The sequence below is a fragment of the Choloepus didactylus genome, chromosome 13 (genome assembly GCF_015220235.1).
Source record: "Choloepus didactylus isolate mChoDid1 chromosome 13, mChoDid1.pri, whole genome shotgun sequence".
NCBI classification, from domain to species: domain Eukaryota; kingdom Metazoa; phylum Chordata; class Mammalia; order Pilosa; family Megalonychidae; genus Choloepus; species Choloepus didactylus.
In genome coordinates, this window is record NC_051319.1 from 79,256,693 (window position 1) to 79,278,526 (window position 21,834).

The 21,834-nt window shown below is 39.3% G+C and overlaps 1 protein-coding gene across 1 annotated transcript in view; it reads left to right on the forward strand.

Moving 5' to 3' along the window:
* Positions 1 to 13,984: 13,984 nt before the first annotated feature.
* Positions 13,985 to 21,834, forward strand: part of LOC119507764 (F-box/LRR-repeat protein 21-like) — a 64,061-nt gene continuing 56,211 nt past the window's right edge. Inside the window, 1 exon segment of the mRNA XM_037800918.1 lies at positions 13,985 to 14,059. Coding sequence (XP_037656846.1) covers positions 13,985 to 14,059 — 75 coding nt within the window.

Sequence of the window (21,834 nt, forward strand, 5' to 3'; positions counted from 1 at the left end):
CTTCCCGCAGGGCTGGAGCTTGTCTTGCAGGCGCCTTTGAATCGAGTCGTATTTAAAGCTCCCTTTCGAACATGGAAAAACCCCGACATCAAACTGATACCAAGGGCCCACTTTTTCTCTGTAAGTTTGGGCCATTCAAAATTGGAAGAAAAAAAAAATCAGACTGAGTCACTTGACAAAGAAATTCCTCGGAAGAGATGATTTTCAAAAGTTGGGTATTGAGATGCTGTAGGCAAAGTTAAAGATCTTAAAACCATAATTAATTTTTCTAAGTCAGGGATTCTGGTTGTGAGAGAGAACTTTCCATGAAAGATCAGGTCTGTAGTTTCTCTTTTTGCATTGTTGGAAATACTGAGATAATAGCCAGCTATGGGGGCTCTGATGATGGGGGATTAGTGATATTGCAGGATAGAGCTTCTGTCTTTTGGGTGTTACTTTATAATAATTATCTTCTTAAAAATGACTTTCGTGACTGGGACCAGATTCCCCACATCATACGAATACGTCTGTGAAAGTATTCCTTTGTACAATCTCTGGAGGAGGAATTCTTCATCTGTTAAGCCCTTAGAATGCAGCCATAGACACTGTCAAAAGTAGCCTTGAGGATTCCGTAGTCTCTTTAGAAACTTTATGGAGCACCGTGTGACATCAAGTAAAAACTCAGTGCTTTAAATAAGATAATAGCTAACATTTATTGGGCACTTACATACCACTCTTATCACTTGATGTAACTTCATCCATGTAATCCGCATCACCACCAATGGTGTAGGTACTAACTTGTCATCCCATTTATTACCTTTTAAAGCACTGTCTGTAGCTCAGCTTCCCAGCTCTTTAATGGGGCTGTGCTTATGCACCAGAAAGCCATCTGGGTGCTGGACTGTATTAACCTAACTGGAACCCTATGGGATAAGTCCTATCCTCAGTTTACAGATGAGAAAACTGAAGCACAGAGAGGTAAGTAATTTGCCTGAAGTCACACAGTCTGAGGAAGCAGCAGAATCTGTATTCAGCCTCTGAAGTCTGGCTCACAGGTACAGCCTTTAGCTTCCCTGCCCTCCTGCTTGTCTTTGTGTTTTTTGTCTGCCTCTCCCTCAGGATATATACTCCAGGAGCACAGAAGTCTTGTGTGTCTAGTTCACCTCTATATTCTTAGCATTTAGGAAGGGGTCTGGGCCTAACGGGCTCTCACTAAATGCTGGTTGAACTAAACAGCATTAATTTGAAAAGTAGTTTGTGAAATAGTAAGAAAGGTAGATATAAACTGGGACTTTATAAGCTTTCAAATCTAGTTTTAGGGGACGTATTTGGTGGTATGTGCAGCAAGAAAATGTGTCTTCTACACACTAAAGACTGAAGAGATGGGGGGTTCTTTAGCATTTTGAGCCATTTTAGCCTACAGGGTCAAACTCATAAGATTTTCTCACCACTGCTGTAAGTCTGTGGCCAGGTTGTTTTTCTCATTGCATGTTGTTCCTTAGGAGTGGTGGCAGGTCATCAGGGTTTGACCACACTGTTGAGGGTACAGGTGGGGGCAGTATTGTCTTGGTGGCAAACAAAGTAAAGAGAAATTTTTTTTTATTTTTTGCCAAATTCCCAAAATTCCCCAGCAGCGATGACTTCCATGCCTGTCCTCTGCAGACACTATGAAGAAGACTCAAAGGTCTCCCAGACTATTGCAAACATTCTTCCGGGGCCCAGGATCTATGCCCATTTCTTGCTGATAGAACTCTGATTAATTCAGGGTGACAGTGTATCCAGCCAGACAACCAATATTTTAGCCTGTCTTACTGCTAAAGGCAGCCATGTGGCATGTTCTAACCTGTGCAATATATGTAGAGTTATTTTGCTTTTCTGGTAACAGGATACAGAAGTGGCTGAAACCTGTCCTTACCCTCTGATTCCAATTTGGACATGATGTGATGGTAGCAGCTTCAGCAGCAATCTTACAGCTATGAAGGAATAGACAAGACGAGTGCAGCATTGGCAACCCTAATACTATGCATAAATAGAAAACAATCATAAAACAATGAGACAATAGAAAGTTAACAATAAGAATACAAAAATACTGAAGACCCTGAGCTGTGAAGCTTATTCTTCTTGTAAAAATGGTAAATAGGACGTGTTGGAGAGATGTTAAAGAAATGATAGCACCTTTCTGTATATATTTATACTTCACAATAAGGAAATAACTGTAGCCCATAACATTCTTTGAAATTTGCTAACTACTTGTTAAATCATACTTCAAAAGTTATCACTTTTCTGTATTATATTTCACAATAAAAAGTGTAAAAAAAAAGAGATACAATAGCATTGGTCTGAACATTTTTCCTTGACATAATTGGAAGACTTGAAAAAGACTTTGAAAAGGTAATTATCTTCCCTTTATGTGAAGATCAGTTAATGCTGTGTGTGTGAACCATCTCAATAACTTCACATGCCATCAAGAATGCCTTGCACATTTAGTAAAACACTGGTCAACTCTACCTTCCTACTATGCAGATGGGGGGTGTGGCTCAAAAAGAGAAAGGGACTTGTCCAAAACAACCCCTCTGGTTACTGTTAAGAGATAGTATCGTGCTGTGGTTAAGACCAGTGACCCTGGAATCACACTGCTTAGGTTCATACCCTTAGTCTTCTGGCCTTGGGCAGGTTGCTTGGCCTCCTCAAGCTTCCATTTTCTGATTGTAAAATGGAGATGGGGATGGGGGACATTGGGGATGGAGGATATCCGGGAGCAGGGACACCAGGGAGCAACAAACTGTGACCTGCTAACCAGTTCCAGGGCCAGGCCTATGAGCTAAGGATAATTTTTCCATTTTTAAAGGAAAGTAAAAAAAAATTAGTAAGTAGATAGATGGATAGATGGTAGACAGATAGATAGATAATAGAGGAAGAAATAGAGGAAGGAAGGAAGGAAGGAAGGAAGGAAGGAAGGAAGGAAGGAAGGCAGGCAAGCCAGCAACAGAGACTGTATGTTGCCTGCAAAGCCTAAAATATTTACTATCTGGCCCTTTACAGAAGTTCGCCTACTCCTGGTCTAGTTCACACCCTCCAGTCCTCATTTTTAGAGGGCATTATTATTTCCCATCCTAGGAGGGTAGAGCTAGGAGCTGGTGGCTCAAGTGTCTCTTCTCTGGTTATTCAATTCAGGCTTCTGCACAGAAGGGAAGGAAGTAGGGAACCTGGAATCACTGGCTGCCAGTTTCTGAAATGATGGTGCTAAAATGTGGACTAGGAAGTTTCTAAGCCCTGGAAGTAGAGGTTATTTTATCCATAAAACTCCTTACTTTGACTCCTTTTCCTTCACTGTATATGGCATGAGCTTGATGGTCTTATGAGCCAGAGGCCTTCTCTTGTTGAAGCCAGGTACCCTCTGCCAAAGACAGCTCCGTCAAGCTCTGTTTTATTAGGAAAAGACACACATATTAAAATCAGGAGAAAAGCAGATGAACTAACAGCCCTTTCTCCCCAGGCCAGGGCCTGGCCAGACCAGCTGCCCCAAGGGCTGGTGCTGGGAAAGGTGATCAGTGGATGTGGTGCTCCTTGGGGAGGTTACTGAGCCTTTCCATGTATCACTAATACAGAAAGGAATATCTGGGGATGGATCACCCAGCCCTTCCTCAAGAAGGGATAGGGATATTCCATTTGGAATACTTTTCTCAGGAATGAGCCACATTTCCTTTTGGAAATTTGATCTGGTCTGGTCCATAACCATTAAGTATCACTGCTCCCTTAACCTCCCACCCTCCTATCACACTGCTTTTCTATTACCAGCCTCCCCACATTTGCACTTGCTAAGCTCTGCCTGGAACGCTCTCCCTCAACTCTCCCATTCACAGCCCTTCTCATCCCTCAGGTCTCAGCTCAAATGCCACCCCTTCCAGGGAGCCTTCCCTGCTTCAGTGATCATGGCAATCTATATGTATTTGTTTATTTGTTTAGTGTCTATTTCTCCTGGTAGAATATAAACTCCATGAGGGCAAGTACCTTAATTCTCTTGTTCATCATGGTATTCCCAGAGCAGGGTCTATATGAAGTGCTCAGGAATCATTGGTTAAATAAAGGAATGACTAGTACATTTAATTAGGAAACAATTTATTAAATTTATTTTATTTTTGAAATTACCAATACGTGTTTCCAGTGGATCAGTAACAAACTAAAAGCAGATACAACATTTTAAAAACCTGAAAGCATATGAAGAGAGATTAAGCAATAAATGGAGATCTTCCTGTGCTGTAGTTCTGTACATTGGTTGAAGGTTTAAGAATTTCTCAAGTGCTTTTCAATCCATTCTCCCTTTTTATTCTCATAGCACTTTATGAGAAAGGCATGGTAGGAGTGTGAACTCCAACTCTGTCAAGGAAGAAAGAGAGACAGAGTGAAAGAGAAAGAGAAAAGTTAGCTGGCTGAATCTTCACAATCCTTCCCCAACTCCCCACCCACTCAGCTACAAAAACGAAAAGAATAAAGAGTATTAAATGATAGCGATGCAGTTCAAGACACTACTTGAACGGCAGATGCTTATCTAGGCAAAGTTACTCTAACTTTTGAGGTTTAGCTTCTAGGATTTCTTTCAACATCTAAATGTAAATATGCAAATGACCCCCTACAAAGGAAATGCACCAAGCAGAGAAATTAATTACTCACTTATTTAAATATCAAGAAGATTGGAGAGGAAGACACTTACCAAGATTTAACATAGATAGCACATTTTCTAATAAATGACAATAGACAATCCTCAACCATTTATTTTGTTCCAAAGATAAAGTCTGACATTTTTGCTTTGTCATAAAAGCTCATGTGTCATGGATTATTTCTCTAGGAATAAAATTAAATGATTACTTATTCTAAGAAACCATAGCAAAAACTGACACGCAAGAAAAAGCACTAAATTTCTGAGTAAAACCCATTCTGCCTTTACTCTAAACAAGACAAGAGATAACTAGTAATGAGAATCCATAAGCACTAATTTCTCAATCAAATAGTTATTTCTAGATCAGCATTTCCTAACCAAAGGTGATGGGGCAACACACACTAGATGAACTATCCTCCCTGTAGGGGCTGCTCCCCTAAAATGGGTTATTTCTAGTGGTTATTTCTTTCCCCTTGCATCTGGAGAGAAAATCCCAGCCCTCCCTCCCTTGGACACAGGGCTACTATTTCCACTTTGGCTCCCATGTACAATTTTCCAGACACCAAGATGATATAGGACCAGTTCCTCACCCCCTCCCTTCATGTCTTCTTACATTTCTTCACCCTTGGTTTCTAATAGTCCAGGTTTTCCTTGTAAATGGAATATTCACATCCTTTCATCAGCACAGTCCATCGTTATCCAAAAACTGCCCCTATGTTTGCAGGACCCCCTTTGCTGTGGCCGCTTCACTGGGATTCATCTCACTGAGAAAGTATGGGGAGTCCTGGGCACAGTGGGGCGGGCAGAAGTATTTGTTGAATGCTTTCTAAATACAAGGTTACATATTAAGCACTATATACATATTATCTCATTCAGCCCTCATAACAATCTTTATTATTCCCCTTTTATAGATGTGGGAATAGAAGTTCAGAAAAATTGAGAGAATTGCCCTTAGTCACCCAGCTGGCAATATGAACAGGATTTATCTGATTCCAGAGTCTGTGCTCTTTGCTATACCAATATATAGATCTCCATTTCTACTGACTCATCCATATAGACTGCATTCCAAGTCCACTTAACACAATCGGAAAATCAAAGTATGTGTGTGTGTGTTGGAACTTGAAGAGCAGAGCAATTAGGAACTTGGGCTTTCGAGCCAGGTTGACTTGGGGGGTAGCTTCTAGAGATCAGCCTAAGATCTCATTTTAGAGACTCAAATATATGGCTTACACCTTGATTAGTAAAACAAAGATACTATAATCAGGACCAGGTGGTTTCTAAGGGCTAGACTAGCCCTAAAATCTGTGGTTCTATTATCCGTAAAGCTCCTTGTTGTGATTCCTTTGGGATTTAATCCATTCCACCTTATTTCATCTTTTATGAATATTTATTTATAGTTACAAAACATTCATGGTGTATTTAAAAAAAAATAGAAGAAATCTCTGTTAAGCTAGCCCCCTCTCACCTGTTGGAGGCAGTCAGTTATTGAGACACCATGCTGCTGACTTTGTTTGTGGGCCCCCAACTTGGGAGGGATGAAGCTTTGCACACACTTAGGAATCTCAGGGTCTCCTGACATGCTAGAATTCCATAGGATGAACCCAATTGTGCCCCAGACTCTGCCCTTTGTCACATGGTAAGGTTCCAGCTAGTTCTTTTCCAAAGAAATGTGGGTAACTGAGCTCAGATTTGACCTCCTGACTTATCCATCACTTAATATAGTTGTCCCATCTTTTGGTCCAGTAGAGGAAACTGAGATGCAGAAGTAAAAGCCTGGTGACATCAAAACCACACAACCTCAAATGGAGTTGAAGTCATACAATAAAAGCTTAAAACAACTCCTTCTAAAAACAGTTTCTTTTCTTTGGAAAACAGAGTTATAGCAACTAGATAATTTGGGGGCCAAAGGCTGGCCTTGGGGCTTAGCCCCACAAGTATTTAGGAGACTCCGCCTATGTCAGGCCCCCAGGAAATGTTCTTAAGTGGAAGTGGGGCAGTCCTGCAGAGGGCACAGACCAGGGCCTGAAGGCCAGAGGTGATTTTTTTTTTAATTAAGTTTTATTGAAATATATTCACATACCATACAGTCATCCAGACAGAGGTGATTTTAATGCACTCAGTATCTAGTCACTCACATTGCCTTCAGCCCCACCAACTCCGGAACTCTTGGGAGACAGGGCTGGGAGGAAGAGTCAAACAGGAGAGCTGTGACAAGAGCATATGGGAAAACCAGAACACACAGCCATCTGTTTCTACCCAAAAATCACGGACTTCAAGTCAGAGTAGAGTGTTCCCACCCCTCCTCCTGGAGTGGGGGCCTTGGGAGTAGGGGTAAAAGGTGGGTGTGGAGGGGAGGCTGCAAAGTGGCATTAGCTGCCAATCAAAAGGAGATCACACCAACAGCCGTGTGGACAAAGGGTCAGCAGAGAGGAGACAGCACAAATGGCAGGGGTGGGTGTGGGGCCAGCAGCTCTGCAGCAAGGAAGTGATTAGTGAGGAGCATGTGCAGGGATAAGATGCAAGACCACTAGGCCACAGGAGACAGCAGTCAGCCCAGGGACCCTGGGAAAGGGAATGCAGGGATGCAGGGGCTGTACTTCCAGTGATGTTCATCTTAGGAGCTGAAGCTAGAGACCAACATGTTGGTCCTTAAATCAATGTGTTCTCCAGAAATGGGACCAGAACACTGTGAAGCTTGTTCTCCAGCAAGCAACTGGAACTGAAGAGCAGAGCAATTAGGAACTTGGGCTTTTGAGCCAGGTTGACTTGGGTTCAGGAACTGACTCTGCTGTATGACCTTGAACAGGCACCTTGATCTTCCATGCCTTGAAGGCCTCTTGTGTAAAATGGGAATAAGAAGAATATTTACTTCCCAAGGTTTTTGTAAAGATTATATGCAATAAATATACAAATGCCTTAGCTCTGTACAAAGGCTCCATAACCACTGGATAATAAATACTTACTGCTGTCCGAATTATTATTACATTTGAAATTGCATGTTACAGATTTCAGAGGAGAGTAAGATTAAAAGAGTAAGGAGACTTTATAGTCTTGAGATAGGTCTTGAAGGACAGAGAGGTTTTTGAATGGGCAGAGAATGAGAGTAGGACATTCTGTGTAAGGAGAACCCCATGAAATAACAAGTGAGCATGCCATTTTCCCAATGCAGGGGGGAAGTGGCCAGAGCCCTGACTGTAAGGAAGAGGTGAGAATAAGGCAGGAAGATTAGATGAGTTAGATGAGCTCTGTCTCATCAAAGAAGCTTTGATCACAAGTACAGAAACCCTTGTTACAGTGGCTTAAATCATAAGAAAACTTATCATTTCACAAAATATTAAAACTGTGGACATAGTGGGCTCCAGGGTGATTGGATCTGCAGCTCAGTGATTTCACGGAAGGCACTGGCTCCTTCTGTCTGTTTCTCCATGCTTTGGCTTTTCTCTCAGGTTGCCTCCTCTTGTAGCTTCCAGGTGGCTACCTCAGTTCCTAGTCTCACATCCAGACATGACAGCATCAATGCGTTGCTGGATTATTACCTCAAGATAAATTTGAGATTTGGAATTGATCATCAAATGTTTTTAATACTTTTGATTTCAATACATATTTTCAAACTGCTCTCTAGAAAGTTGTTCCTATATATATTACTATGATTTATAAACTATAATACCCCATCAGAGAGTTGAGATTACTCTAAGGTTTTGGGTCCAGAAACCTGATAGAATGGAGTTGTCATTAACTGAGATAAGGAGGACTACAGCAGACACTGGGTGGAGGGTTGTGGTGGGGTGAATTTTGTACTGGACTTGTTTAGTTTGAGATGCCTATGAAGCATCCAAGAGGAGATGTTGAGTAGGTAGTTGGGTATAGAAGTTTAGAGTAAAGAGGAAAGTATTTTCTGTTTTAATAGCTACTATGTATAGGATTATATTTTCTAACTGGTTATTGCTGATGTATAGATATACTAGCTTTTGCTGAATGACAAACAACCACAAAATTTTAGTGGCATGCAACAATATTCATTAATTTCACACACATCCATGGGAGATTCACCTGGACTTGATTGGACAGTTTTGCTGATCTTGGCTGAGCTCACTTATATGCCTGCAAGCTTGTTGAAGGTTGGCTGATCTAGGTTGGGCCTGGTTGAAGTATCTCAACTCCACATGTCCTGAGACCCATGGACTAATCTAGACATGTTCTTCTCATGGTGAAGGAGGAAAGATATCAGCAATCCTAATATTCAGCTCTATTAAAGCCTCTGCTTGTATCACATCTGCCAATATCCCAATGGTCAAAGCTAATTACATGAATGATAAATGAACAAAACAGGACACCTGGCTTATGATGAGGGGATATGGAAAAGGAAAAAGATGTGGAGAGAAGTGAAGAACTGGGGTCAAAGGATGCAATCTAACACAGTGGAAAAAGTATTAATATTTATATCTTTATCTTGTACTCATCAACCAACTGAGCTCTCTTATTAGTTTGAAAACTTTTCAATAGATCCTCTTGTTTTTTTCCTGAAGTAGACAATATTTTCATCTGCAAACAGTCAACCAGTATAACAGGGGTCAGCAACAGTTTTCTCAAAAGGCCAGATAATAAACATTTTAGATTTTGTATGCCACACAGTCTCTGTCACAATTTTTAACCCTGCTGTTAAAACAGGAAAGCAATCATAGATAATATATAGATGAATGAGTGTGGCTGTCCTCCAATAAAACTCTATTTATAGAAACAGGAAGCCAGCCTATGGGCGGTGGTTTGCTGGCCCCTGCTGCTCTAGTCTATACCTTTAGAACACCATGTCCCATTTCCTTTTTATTTTTTTTCTTCAGTTATTTCATAGCTGTAACTAAAGAAATGCCATTGTGGTCTTAGCAAGCATTGTTGTCATCTTCCTCACTTTACTAGGAATGCTCTCAACATTTTTCATTTAAATATCATGTTTGCTATTGATTTCATAATTTGGGAACAGTTTTTAATGTCTAGTTTACTAAGTTTTTATTAAAAAATAGAGTTGAATTTTATCAAATGTCTTTTAAACTCCTGTCAGGATTATGATTTTTAACTTTAACTCTTGTGATACATTCTTTTAATAGATTACCTAATGTTGAGCCATCCTTACATTCCTGGAATAAGTTCTACTTGGTTATATTACTATTTTAATACATTGCTGGATTCAATTTGCTATTCCTTTATGTTGGATGTTTCATTTGTAACACCCACCAGGAGGTCTTCTTGGGATCAGTTAAACATTCAACTAAACATAGGCTCAAATAAACTTACAGACGAACGAAACTATCACGGGCCACACTTAGTACCTGTCTCCTCAGAAGAGTAGAGGATGGAACATAACTTGCCAAAAGGGCAGCATTAAGTGTTTCCCTTCAGAAGGAGTGGTCCTCACAGCCATCCAGGAACTATTCTCCTTAGTGCTCCAGGTGAGGGCTCCCGTGTAAAGAAACAAGGGAGCATGTGTGTGCTGCCCTAGCTTAAAAGCTGCATGTTCACAGGAGCCAATATCTTTTCTAAGACTCCATCAGCTTAACTTCCAACATCCCTGCTCTCAGAGAAGCCCATAGCTATGACGTCCCATCAGAAGTTTATAGGTCATTTATATAGTCCTCCCAGTGCAGATGCATGTTACCAGTTGGGTTCAGCTGATGTCTTTATCTGATTTTCAGGGGAACAGAGCTACAAATTTAGTGGAAAAGTCAAATTCTCTTTCAGACGGGGAAAGTGAGTTCATTCTTAAATTTGTTCTTAATTTATGTTTTTCATGGCTTCTTGTTCAGGTTTTGGTCTGGGTTATGCTAGCCTCATAGCATGAATTAGGAATCTTTCCATCATTTTCTAGACTTTGAAAAAGTTTAAGTACTGTAAGAATTTTCAGTGTTTTCTCACTAGAATATAAGCTCCATGGAAAACAGAAGATTTTTCTTGCATTTACTTTATAAAATGTAGCTCTTATAAAGAGTCTGGAGGTAAAATTTACTATTTAAATGTAGAGCCTCTATTTCTTTTCATTTCACTTTTTATTATAATAAAACTTACATACAGAAAAGTACACAAATCTTATTGTAAAGCTCAATGAATTATCACAAAGTGAATACACCTGCATAGCCACCACACAGGCCAAGAAATAGAATTTTATTAGCACTTCAGAGCCCGCTATTGTCCCCTTCCAATCACCCCTCCCCAAAAAGGGAGCCACCACCCTAACTTCTAACACCATAGAATAGTTTTTCCTGCTTTTGAACATTACACAAATGGAATCATACAGTATGTATTCTTTTGGTCCTGTTTCTTTTCTCAATATTATGTGTATGAGACATGTTCTTGAGAGTATCTGTAGATTCCTTTGCTAGGGAGTATTCCATTGTATAAATAAACCATAATTCATTTACCCATTCCACTGCTGAGGAACAGCAGTGGCTTCCAGTCTTAGGCTATTGCAAATAATGCTGCTATTGAATGTTTTCATTGGACATGTATCTAAGAATTGCTTTATTGGCATATGTCTTTTAATATGAAAATTTAACTGGCATTTATATTGATGACTGATGTTTGGTCTTATCCAAACATCTTATTTTATGCTTTCTAATTGGTATGCTTTCTTAGCTCTTTACTGTCTTTTCTCTATAGATTATATTTTCTTCGTTCCTTCATGTTTTTACCTAAAAGCCCTATTTTGATTCAACTAGTGATTACCTTTGCATGCTAAAAGCCATCCTTCAGCCTATGTTTTTTCAATATTATCTATAATGAAATAGTAATTATGAATTTCCCTTTATTATGAGCAGTTCAAGATGCTTTTCCTTATTTCCTCCTTTCATCTCCTCCCTGCCCCATCTCATTTGAGTTAAAAAAAATACCTGGAATGATAGTGTAGATTATTATTAATTTTATGTCATTTCTTAGTACTTGTATGTTTTTGCTAATAATTGTAAGTTCTACTGATTTTTTGTTTACCATATCACAACTATTCCTATTTTGAGTTCTTACTCTGATCTGTTTTTCATTCAGCTGGAGTTCTTCTTCAAGTCGTTTTTACAAAATAAGTACATGAATGGCAGTATTTCTGAGCCCCTCCATGTCTCAAACATCTTTATTTTGCTCTTGTGTGAGACTACTAGCTTATCTGGGTACAGAATTATTGGACTACCATCCTTTTCTCTCAGAATCCGGTAACCATTGTCTCATCTTCCAGAATTTAGTGTTGTTTATAATGAAGTTCCTACTAGTTTTTCCTCTGTAGGAAACGTGTTTGTTTCTGCCTAGCTGCATGAGCTTCATCCTTGAAACTCGGAAATCTCATGAGGCTATGTCTAGTTATGGTGGGTTTTCTTGTCTTAAGATCACATTCTTTCTCATGTTCAATAAACTTTTTTCTATCGGTTCTTTGATCTTCCTTTTTCTCTTTTTATAAATTCCTACTGTACATATGTTAAAATCTTCTAAATCTATTTTTCATGTTTTTGTTTTGTTTTGTTTTCTTTTCCCTTTAATTTATTATCCTTATGTTTTTACTTCTCATTTCTTGGGAACTTCTGGATTAGGTCTTTTCAACTATTCAATTATCTGCAGAATCCAAACTGCTATTTAACTGCCTCTATTTAGGTTTTCTTTTTTTATATCATGAATGAATACCTTAAATTTAATATTTTTAAATTTAAATATGCACTCCAAAAAAATACATAACAAGCACATGAAGCCCATCTTGTGCTCTTTTTTACAAAAATGGGAAAGAAAAAATACTATACAAATGATAAAGTCTCATAAAATGATCTTTAAATATCTGTTGTTTCTTCCCTGACTACAGTCCCTCAGTTTCTCTTTCTCCAAAATCTGATATCCACTGCCACACCCTAAAATCAATTTTCTGGTTCCAACCCACTCTTCCCCACACCTTTCCTCAGTGTCTTTTGCATCTTTTTTTTTTTTTTATTAATCTTTTAATTTGAGGACAGTTTTAGGTTTACAGAAACATTTAGAAGATAGTACAGAGAGTTCTCATATACCCCACATCCAGTTTCCTCTATTATTAACATCTTATGTTAGTATGGTACGTTTGTTATAATTAATGAGCCAATACTGATATGTCATTATTAACTAAAATCCATACTACTTTCAGCTTGCCTTAGTTTTTCCCTAATGCCTTTTTTTTTCTGTTTTTGGTCTAGGATCCCATCCAGGGATTTAGTAGTCCTGTCTCCTTCAGCTCCTCTTGGCTGGGACAATTTCTCAGACACAAGTACTCAGCCTGATGGTGGCGGGAGGACATGAGCATCATGATGCACACCCCAAGGGTTTATTCCACTGCTCACTTGGGTGGAAAAGGAGGCTCCACTTATGGTTACAGATCTACTGTCTCTAGAACCCCTTAGGAAACCAAGCATAGGACCCAGGAGAGGCCTTATCCACAAAACCTTGTGCTTTAGTGTTTGCCTGCAAGAATGAAAGACTAATATGTTTTCTAAGTTGACTTCAGAAAAAGATAAGCAAAGCAAAGAAAGACACAGTCACTCTGCACCTCATGAAGCTTCGTAAGATACAGACCAAGAACCTGTGGAGTGCCTCTAAAAGTTCTCAGTAACAGAAGGGGATCTCCAATGGCCAATGCTCATTATTACTTCAGTCACTTGATGGGGTTTCGGTTTGGCCCAGAGCTCAGCATTTGCTGAACATAGCATCACCTTCATTAAAAATGGTGATGATTTTATGAAGTTTTGTTCCCCATGTTCCTCTTAGATAACTTATTAGTTGTTTTATTCATCACAGCTCATCATCATTATCTTTCTAAGGAATAATTGAGGGTCAGGGCCAGAGTTAGGATTAAGGTCCCTTTACAGGCTTGAACTCTCAGCAGCATTCAATACAGTTGAGTTCCCCTATTCTGGAAACATGCACCTCTCCTAGTTCCAGTGACACTACACGCTATTAACTTTCTTCCTATTTCCCATACCACTCCTTGTCTCCTTTGGGGTTCCTTCCCCCCTTGCAGCCTCTAAATATTGAATTGCTCCAGTGCTCCATCCTGGGCTCTCTGCTCTTCTCTATCATGACTTAGATGTTCTCATTCAGCCCATGGCTTTCCCCATCCATATGCTGATGACTCTCCAAGCACTGACAGCTTCACTGAGCTACAGACTCTGTTACAAGTGTGATATATTTAAGTATGTCCAGATTTTGTTTCCCTTTTCAATAATCAGATCAACCTCTCTCACACTCCCTGGGCCATCAAGGTATAACAGTGAGGCCAGAGAGCATGTTTAAATTCCTTCAATATATTAAGATTCAAATGAAAGAGAAGATTGTTCCCCTGAATGTGATGGCTGGGTCGCTATGCTTGCTGCCCCAGAGCAGAAGAAGGAACCAGGAGGAATGGAAGGTTGGAAGCCCACCTTTGGGGGAAAGAAGGTAGAGCAGAGGAAGCAAAGGGACACGTGGTGCTGATCCCCCTCTCTGGGCAGGAGCAGATGGGTTATAGCTCTTGAGGGGAATGCTGAGAGAGGGAGCTTTTGCCCAATTTCCTTTGGGGGCTCTGGGAGGAGATCACCGCCCAGCTGGCCCTTATGTGAAACTGGGTGGTGGCAAGGAGATGGTGGGTGAACATATCTGAGTAAAATCAGTGGTATAGTATGGTCAGGCAGAGAGAGGGCTGGATTTTAGCTTTATAAAGCTCCCTTAGTTCTTCTGTGGTAAAGATGAGACTCAGAAATTCCCACATGTTCCCAACTTGTCCATGAATCTTGGAAGGGGAGAGAGTTAGTTGACATCTGTAGGGCCTGGGGCCATGAGGGGCAAGAAGGACAGACACCCAGAGGGGTGTACAGGGCCAGTGAGAGCTGACATGAGACTGAATCAGCCAGGGAGTCCCAAAGCCCTTGCTGAGGCCTCACCAAGCCACACTGGCTGTGGTCTTCAGTGGCACATGCCACCAAGGTGAGCAGTGACCATGGGAATAAGGTGCATTGCTATAGGTTCCAGCTATAGAGCACACCACAAAGATCCAAAGACTCCTCCCAGGTGCTGCTGGGAGGACACTGTAGGCTCCCCTCATATACCATTTTGGGGAAGAGAAGTGGGATAGGAGGGAAATCTGAGACACTGACCCTGTTTAAATCCTTTCTTCAGACTAAGAAGACCAGACTGAACAAACCTTAGTTTCCTCCCCCCATCCCTCACAAATAATCCGTCAGTTTAAGTCCTGCCAGCTTTGCCTCCAAACATATCCTAAATCCACTTACTACTCTCTACCTCATTGCAACCATTACATCTTGCAAAGATTATTGCCATATCCTCCTGCCTGTTCTCACTTATGAGGCTGTTTCCTGCTCATCTGGTGCTTTGTGTGCAATAGAAAAAGACGGCCCATTCTCCAGGTGAATATAGCCCCTTGCTGGCTGGACATAGGGTTTGGTGAGTGGAGAAAGGGCTGGTTTTCAACCTCTACTCACCATTCTGCACAGGACACAGTCTACAAATCATAGTCAGCAGCCCTCTTCACTCCTACACTGGTACCCTGTAATTCACTTTCTACCAGCAGACAGAGAGGTCTTTTTAAAACAAATCAGATCTCAATGCCTTGCTCAAAGTCCCTCAATGTCTTCCTAAAACCCTTAGGAAGTTTCAACCCACCATGGCCTGAGGTTTTTTAAGTGCTCGGACTCCGGCTTCCTTCCCTAGCCTAGTCACTCTCCCTCACAAACGCTTTCTCTCTTTGCCTCCTACATGACAACAGTCCATTCTTTTTGCTCTTGCCGTTCTCTCAGACTGGAATATGCAAACTGGCTCCTTCTTGCCATCCAGGCTTGGACTCAAATGCCACCTCCTTAACAAGGATTTTCCTAAATGGCTCTACTCATATTATCCTACTCCCACACTCTCTTATCATGTTACCTATTTTGTTTTCTTTACAGCATTTATCAATCTCTAAAATCATCTTTTTCATTTATTCATTTGCTTGTTCCTTGTCTCTTCCCCACTTTTCCTATCCCCCGCAAGAATAAAGGTTTCAAAAGCAGGGACCATTTCTGTCTGGTCCACCTCTATTTTCAGAGTCTTGAATACTGAATGACACATATCTGTCGTATGAACACTTGAATTAAAGAATCAGTGGTGCCAAATGGCATGAGGTACTATTGTAGGCATCTCATAAAAAGACTCGGTGACATGAACCTAGAGACATGCAGAAGAATAAACACAGGAAACCAATAAAAAGTTTGCTGGACAGTGAACCACATATTCACTTATAAATATTTCAACAACAAATGACATGGCAAGTTGATGTCAGTGCCATCAGTGAATCATAACAAACTTTGTTAAGTGAATTTTTATAAATATTTTAAAAGCTCAAAAATAGTTACTATAAGGTACTATGCTTGGAATATAAAACTATTGATGGAAACATCCGTAAAACCCATTTGTAACTGAGACTAAATCTTCTAGATTACCATGAGTTAGGTGGAAGATTTCTAACCCAAAAAATATCTTATTTTAATGTAATAATTCATATAATATACTCTGTTTTGCTAATTCTATTGGAAGGTGATACTGCAATAACTCCCCCTTTCCTTTTTTTAATTGTCTAAATTTTAACTACATATAGCATAGTAAAAGATGTCCTCCGATTGTGTAATTACAATATTTAGGAGTTTTTTGGAGTGTGGGCTTTCATTACTGAACTTAAAACTAGAAAAGAGCAAGTGTTAAAGTGGTGGAGTACTTTTACAAAGTCATGCAAAACAAGTTTAAAAAATGTCAACCTTTTTTTTCTCCTGACTCAAACTTTTTCTCACCACTTGTCAGCATTCTCTTTGTGGTATTAAAAATCTGATCATGAACAATGATATAACACCTAACAGTCAATAGTTCAAACAGAATAATCCTAAAATCTATTCATCATCAAGTGTTCAAGTTTACTAAAACATTACTCATTGTTTTACTAAATCCAGGAAATTCTCACTTTCACATAGCTTACTCTAATATACAGCCCTTGTAAATGAATATTACTATGACTAAGCCCTGTTGTAATCAGTTCATGGAACTTCTGCAATTAGGGCATTTATCAAGTGCCACCATCTTCTACTACCTTATTTGCTCCTAATCTTCAGCTCTACCAAGACAGCCTTGAGGTCTGAGGCTCCTGCTTGAGGTTCCTTTCTCACAGCTTCTATGTTTAATTTAAGAAAAGTAGTAGTTGCATAGTAGACTAGGTTTAAGGGACACATTTTGAGATCACTATAAGATACTAGTTATTAAATATAAACTCTATTGAATAGTAGAAAAAGAATAATACTTTTACTTAAATCCCGTCTATTTTTCTTCCTTATTTCCTTCCTCCTACTTTTCTTTCTTCTTGTCTGTCTTCTTTCTTCCTGCTTTCCTTTTTCCTTTCTTCCTCCCTCCCTCCTTCCCTTCCTTCTTCTGTATTTACTTACCTACCTACCTACAAGTAATTAAGAGCTTCAATTATATATGAAGCCCAGTGTAAGACAACTACCAATGAACACATTTATAAATACCTGATTGCAATGCTTCGCACCTAAATGTCCCATTGGGCAAAGAATAGAATCAAGCACATGGTTTCTGCCATTGATGCTGACATGATTGAATCTTTTATTTGGATTTCTTAGACACAAATAAATTGATCATGTCATAGACTCCTTAATAAATGGCCCTCCATCTTTGCTTAAATGATATGGATATTTCCATTATGCAGTAGTATGGAAAAATAAAATATTGAGTAATTCACAAAGAGTATATAAAGCACAGTGCAGTGGAATATGCATGGGAATGGAAATCAGTAGACCTGATTTCAGATACAAATTGTGTCCCCAATCTGCTGTGTAACTTTGAGTCAGCCACTCCCCATATAAGCCTCAGTTTCTTCATTTAAAAAATTAAAGGGTGTATTATTCAGTATTCTTTTAATTAAAAGAGATAGAAATATAACTAAAACTAGTTCAGACAAAAAATAATTTACTGAATCAAACATCTTCAGGCATGTCTGGATACAGGAAATCAAAAACATCACTGGAACACTCTCTGACTTTCTCTTATCTCTGCTTATCTCTGTATTGGTCTTATCTCTTCTCCTATAGATGGACTTTCACCACAGACCCAAGGCAAATAGCCACTGGCAACTGCAGGCTTGTGTTGTCTCAGGTTAGCAACTCTAGAGAAAAATACTTGTTTCCCAAGGTTTGTATATCAGGCTCAGGGAAGAATTCAGATTGGCCCTACTTTAGTCACATGCCCGTCATTTGGACCTATTGCTATTGCTAGGGGAGTGGGTACTATCATTCGCCAAGCATGGATCACATGTCTACCACTGATATTGGGTTGGGGGAGGGATAATCTATGATTGACAAGGAGTGCAAAGGGGTCACACTCTCCCTCCCCACCCTCATAGCCTCTTTGTCCACTGTGATACAAAGTGGTTTCTGATGAAAAATAAACTGTGCTAGAGATCTCTAAGGTCCTTTCTTATTCCAACATTCTTTGACCTCCAGTGGTATGAAGCTTGTCAGCCCTTAAGAATATCAAAATCGTTTGGGGACAACTTTAATTGTTAGAAAGTTCTCCTTTATTTTGATCCCAAAATATACTTCCTTACAAATTCCACCTATTAGCTTAAGATTAGTGAATATGCTCAGAGTAAGATCAATACACTTTCCGTTATTTAACTTCAGCTTCTAACTCTGATGAAATAATTTGCAACACCAGCTCTACTACCAAAAAAGGTAGGCAAAGATACATAAAAGTTTCCCTCCCCAAAATATTTCCCTCCCCAAGACTTGAAGGCCAGGACCCAGAAAGATGGGAAGTTTAGATGGGAAGTTTATTGAATAGAGTCAAGCATTCTGCATTCTGCTCCCCTCAGAATATTTGCCAATATTTGAAGCAGGACAAAAGGCCTAGAAGCTAGGCAGAAAGTGGCTCCTAAGAGGCAGAGAAACCAGAAAGCAATATCATTGAATTGGAGAGACAAAAATAGGAATTCAGAGCTGCTAAGAAAGTAAGGATTTGAGGGGTCAAGATATCAGACAAAAAAGTCTCATAGAAATGAGCCTGAAACCTAGTTTTCCTGTTGAAGTATTTACCAGTTAAATTGCACAAAAGAAGAAGATAAGCAAAAGTGGCTGAAAAGCCAAGTGGACTTTTTGGCAGCCTCAAGGGACTGGGAGGATAAAACCTGGAGTTCAGAGCCTGCAAAATAAGAGGGATTCTTAAAAATATCCAGATTCTCACCTTGGACTCCAGAAGTTCTATACCCTAGGGAGAGAACAAGAGGTACACCAAGGCTCCAAAGACTGCAAACCAACTTCAAGTCAAGTTAGTTTCTGACTAGATAAGGTAATATGACTCTTTACTATTTGCCAGAGGATAAGGCAAGTTCTTTCTGGAAAAAAGACAAAATCATTCAGAGTCTGTAGATTTTCAGACACAATATCTAGCACAATCAAAATTAACCAAGTCCAGAAATAGGACCAAGAGAAAGACAGAAAAATAAAAGCAGGCACTCAGATGACTCAGATATCAGAATTATTGGACAGAGATGTTTTTAAAGCATGGATGCTTAGTTGAAGAATTTAACAGAGAACTGGGATCTACAAAAAAGTAAATGAACAGAGGGACTATAGCTGAAAATTCAATAACACATTCAGAATTCAATGGATAGGTTTAGTACCAGATTGGACCCAGCTGAAGAGAGGATACATGAACTGAAAGTGAAATCAGTAGAAAATATCTGGAATGAAGCACAAAAGCAAAAAGGGAAAAAAATACAAAAAGGCTCTAAGAGACAGGGAACACAGTGAAAAGGTCACACATAAATGTAGTTAAAGTTCTAGAACGGCAAAAAACAATATTTGAAAAGGTAATGACTGAGAATTTTCCAAAACTTATTCATAACCTGAAGCCACATATGTAAAAGAAATGCTACGAACCCCTATCAGTGTTAATAGAAAGAAAACCTCAGAGGCACATTATAATAAACCTTCTAAAAACCAAAGACAGAGAGAAAAATCTTAGAAACAGCCAAAGGACATAATTACCTTTAAACAGATTTTACATTTACATATAAATTTTAGAATCAGTTTTTCACGTTACACCCAAACACATCTTGGACGTGTAGCAAGTTGAATCTTCAGGTGACTGCAACTCTAGCCAGTATCTCATGCAATAGCATGAAGGGACTGCATCAATCAGAGTTCAATCAGAGAAACAGAACCAGTAGGAGACATATATTAGATATATATTAAGAGATTTATTGCAAGGAATTGGCTTACATAATTGTGGGAGCTGGCTAGGCAAGTTTGAAATCCATCAAGAAGGGCAACCTGGAACTCTCAGGCCTGGGAAGAAGGTGCTGTCCATAAGTATAATTTCTTCTTCTGTGTCTCTGACCCTCCTGCCTTCCTCTTAAGAAAGGATCCTTGTGATTAACTGTACCCACCTGAATAATCCAGGAGCCTCTCCTACTTAGATCTTTAATCACAGCCTCAAAGTAACTTTTGCCATGAAAGGTAACATATTCTCAGTTCCTGGGGATTATAAAACGAATATCTTTAGGGCGGGGGAGAATTATTCTGTCTACCACAGACTCCAAGCAAAAACTCTCCAGCAGAGCACCTCCTAAATTCTTGATCCACAAAATCCATGAGCATAATAAAATTGCTGTTTTAAGCCACCAAGTTTTGGGGTACTTTGTACCGATAGTAAATGAATTCCATTTCTTTTCTGTCAACTTCGATGAGTTGTGTTTGTCTAGGAACTTGCCCATTTCATCTCACTTTTCAAAACAATTGCATATAGTTGTCCATTTCCTCTTATTTTCTTTTTAATGACTAAAGAATCTATGATGATATTTCCTTTTATTCCTGATACCGGTTATTTGTTCTCTCTCTCAATAGATTTATTAAGTTTATTAGTCATTTTAAAAATAACTTCTGGATTTGTTCATTCATTCTACTGCATGTTTTCTATTTTAGTAATTTTTGCTCTTTATTAATTTTTTCTATTTTCTTTGGATTTAATTTGCTATTCTCTTTCTAACTTCTCAAGATAGGTGCTCAGCTTGTTAATTTTCAACCTTTGTTCTTATCTAATATATATTTTGAAGCAATGCAGTTTTAAAGTTCCATCACACAACTTAGGTACTTCCATGATTCAAATCGAAATATTTTCTAATTTTCATTACGCTTTCTTTTAGACCCATAAGATATTTTGAAGTAGAAGTGTATTTGTACATTTCCAAACAAATGGGGATTTCATAGGTCTATGTTCAGTACTGTTCATTGCCTCATGAGCAGAGAACATGCTTTTTGTATGATTTCAGTTCTTTCAAATATGGTGAGACCTGCTTTATGGCCCATTATTAGGTCAATTTCTGTAAAAGTAATGTTTGTGCTTAGAAAGTCTTGGTCCAGTGTTTCACATCATGTTTGTTAAAGCTCCTATATCCTTATGGATTTTGTCTACATTTTCAGATGACGAGTTAGTCCCTCCTCAGCCTGACTTGAAAACCTAAATTTCCTCACCTATTAAATGAGAGGTTGGACTAAATGACTCCCAAGGTCCTCTGAAGTCTATGAATTATATGATTTAAGGCTTGTCTGAATTTCTTCCAGACTTTAAAACTATGGGGCAGAGTATGTTTAATAAGTAAAGCAGTTACATACTGGAGACGCTAAGGGAGCTGGAGTTGTTGTCTACCCTGCTCAACTTTATCTCCAGGGCATTGGCAATCAAAGCCCCCACCCCACTCCACCCCCGAAAAACCAACATAGAGGTCGGATCTTCAGATTCATTTCTGAAATTTTACTGCTGGCACTTCATTCTTTTTGCTTCTGGTTTTAACCTCTCCAAAAAGACATGTATGCACCTTATAAGAGGAAGCTTGTTTGAACTGTTTCCAGAGGCTGGCCTGTGTGCTATTTCTGAAAGGAAGAAGAAGGAGGAGGGTTTTGGATATCTGAAGAGGGGATTTAAGGTCCTGTGTGGCATGCCATTAGGAGATCAAGGTACCAAAGCCAAACTCTAAATATCTGGCAAGTTTATAAAGAACACTGCCTTTACATTATAAGTGTGGTCAACACAGAGCACACGTGTCACTCACACTGTGACCTCAGGAAAGCACTTTTGGTTAACCACCAAGAGTCCTTCTCAGAGAGTAATCTGTTCAACCA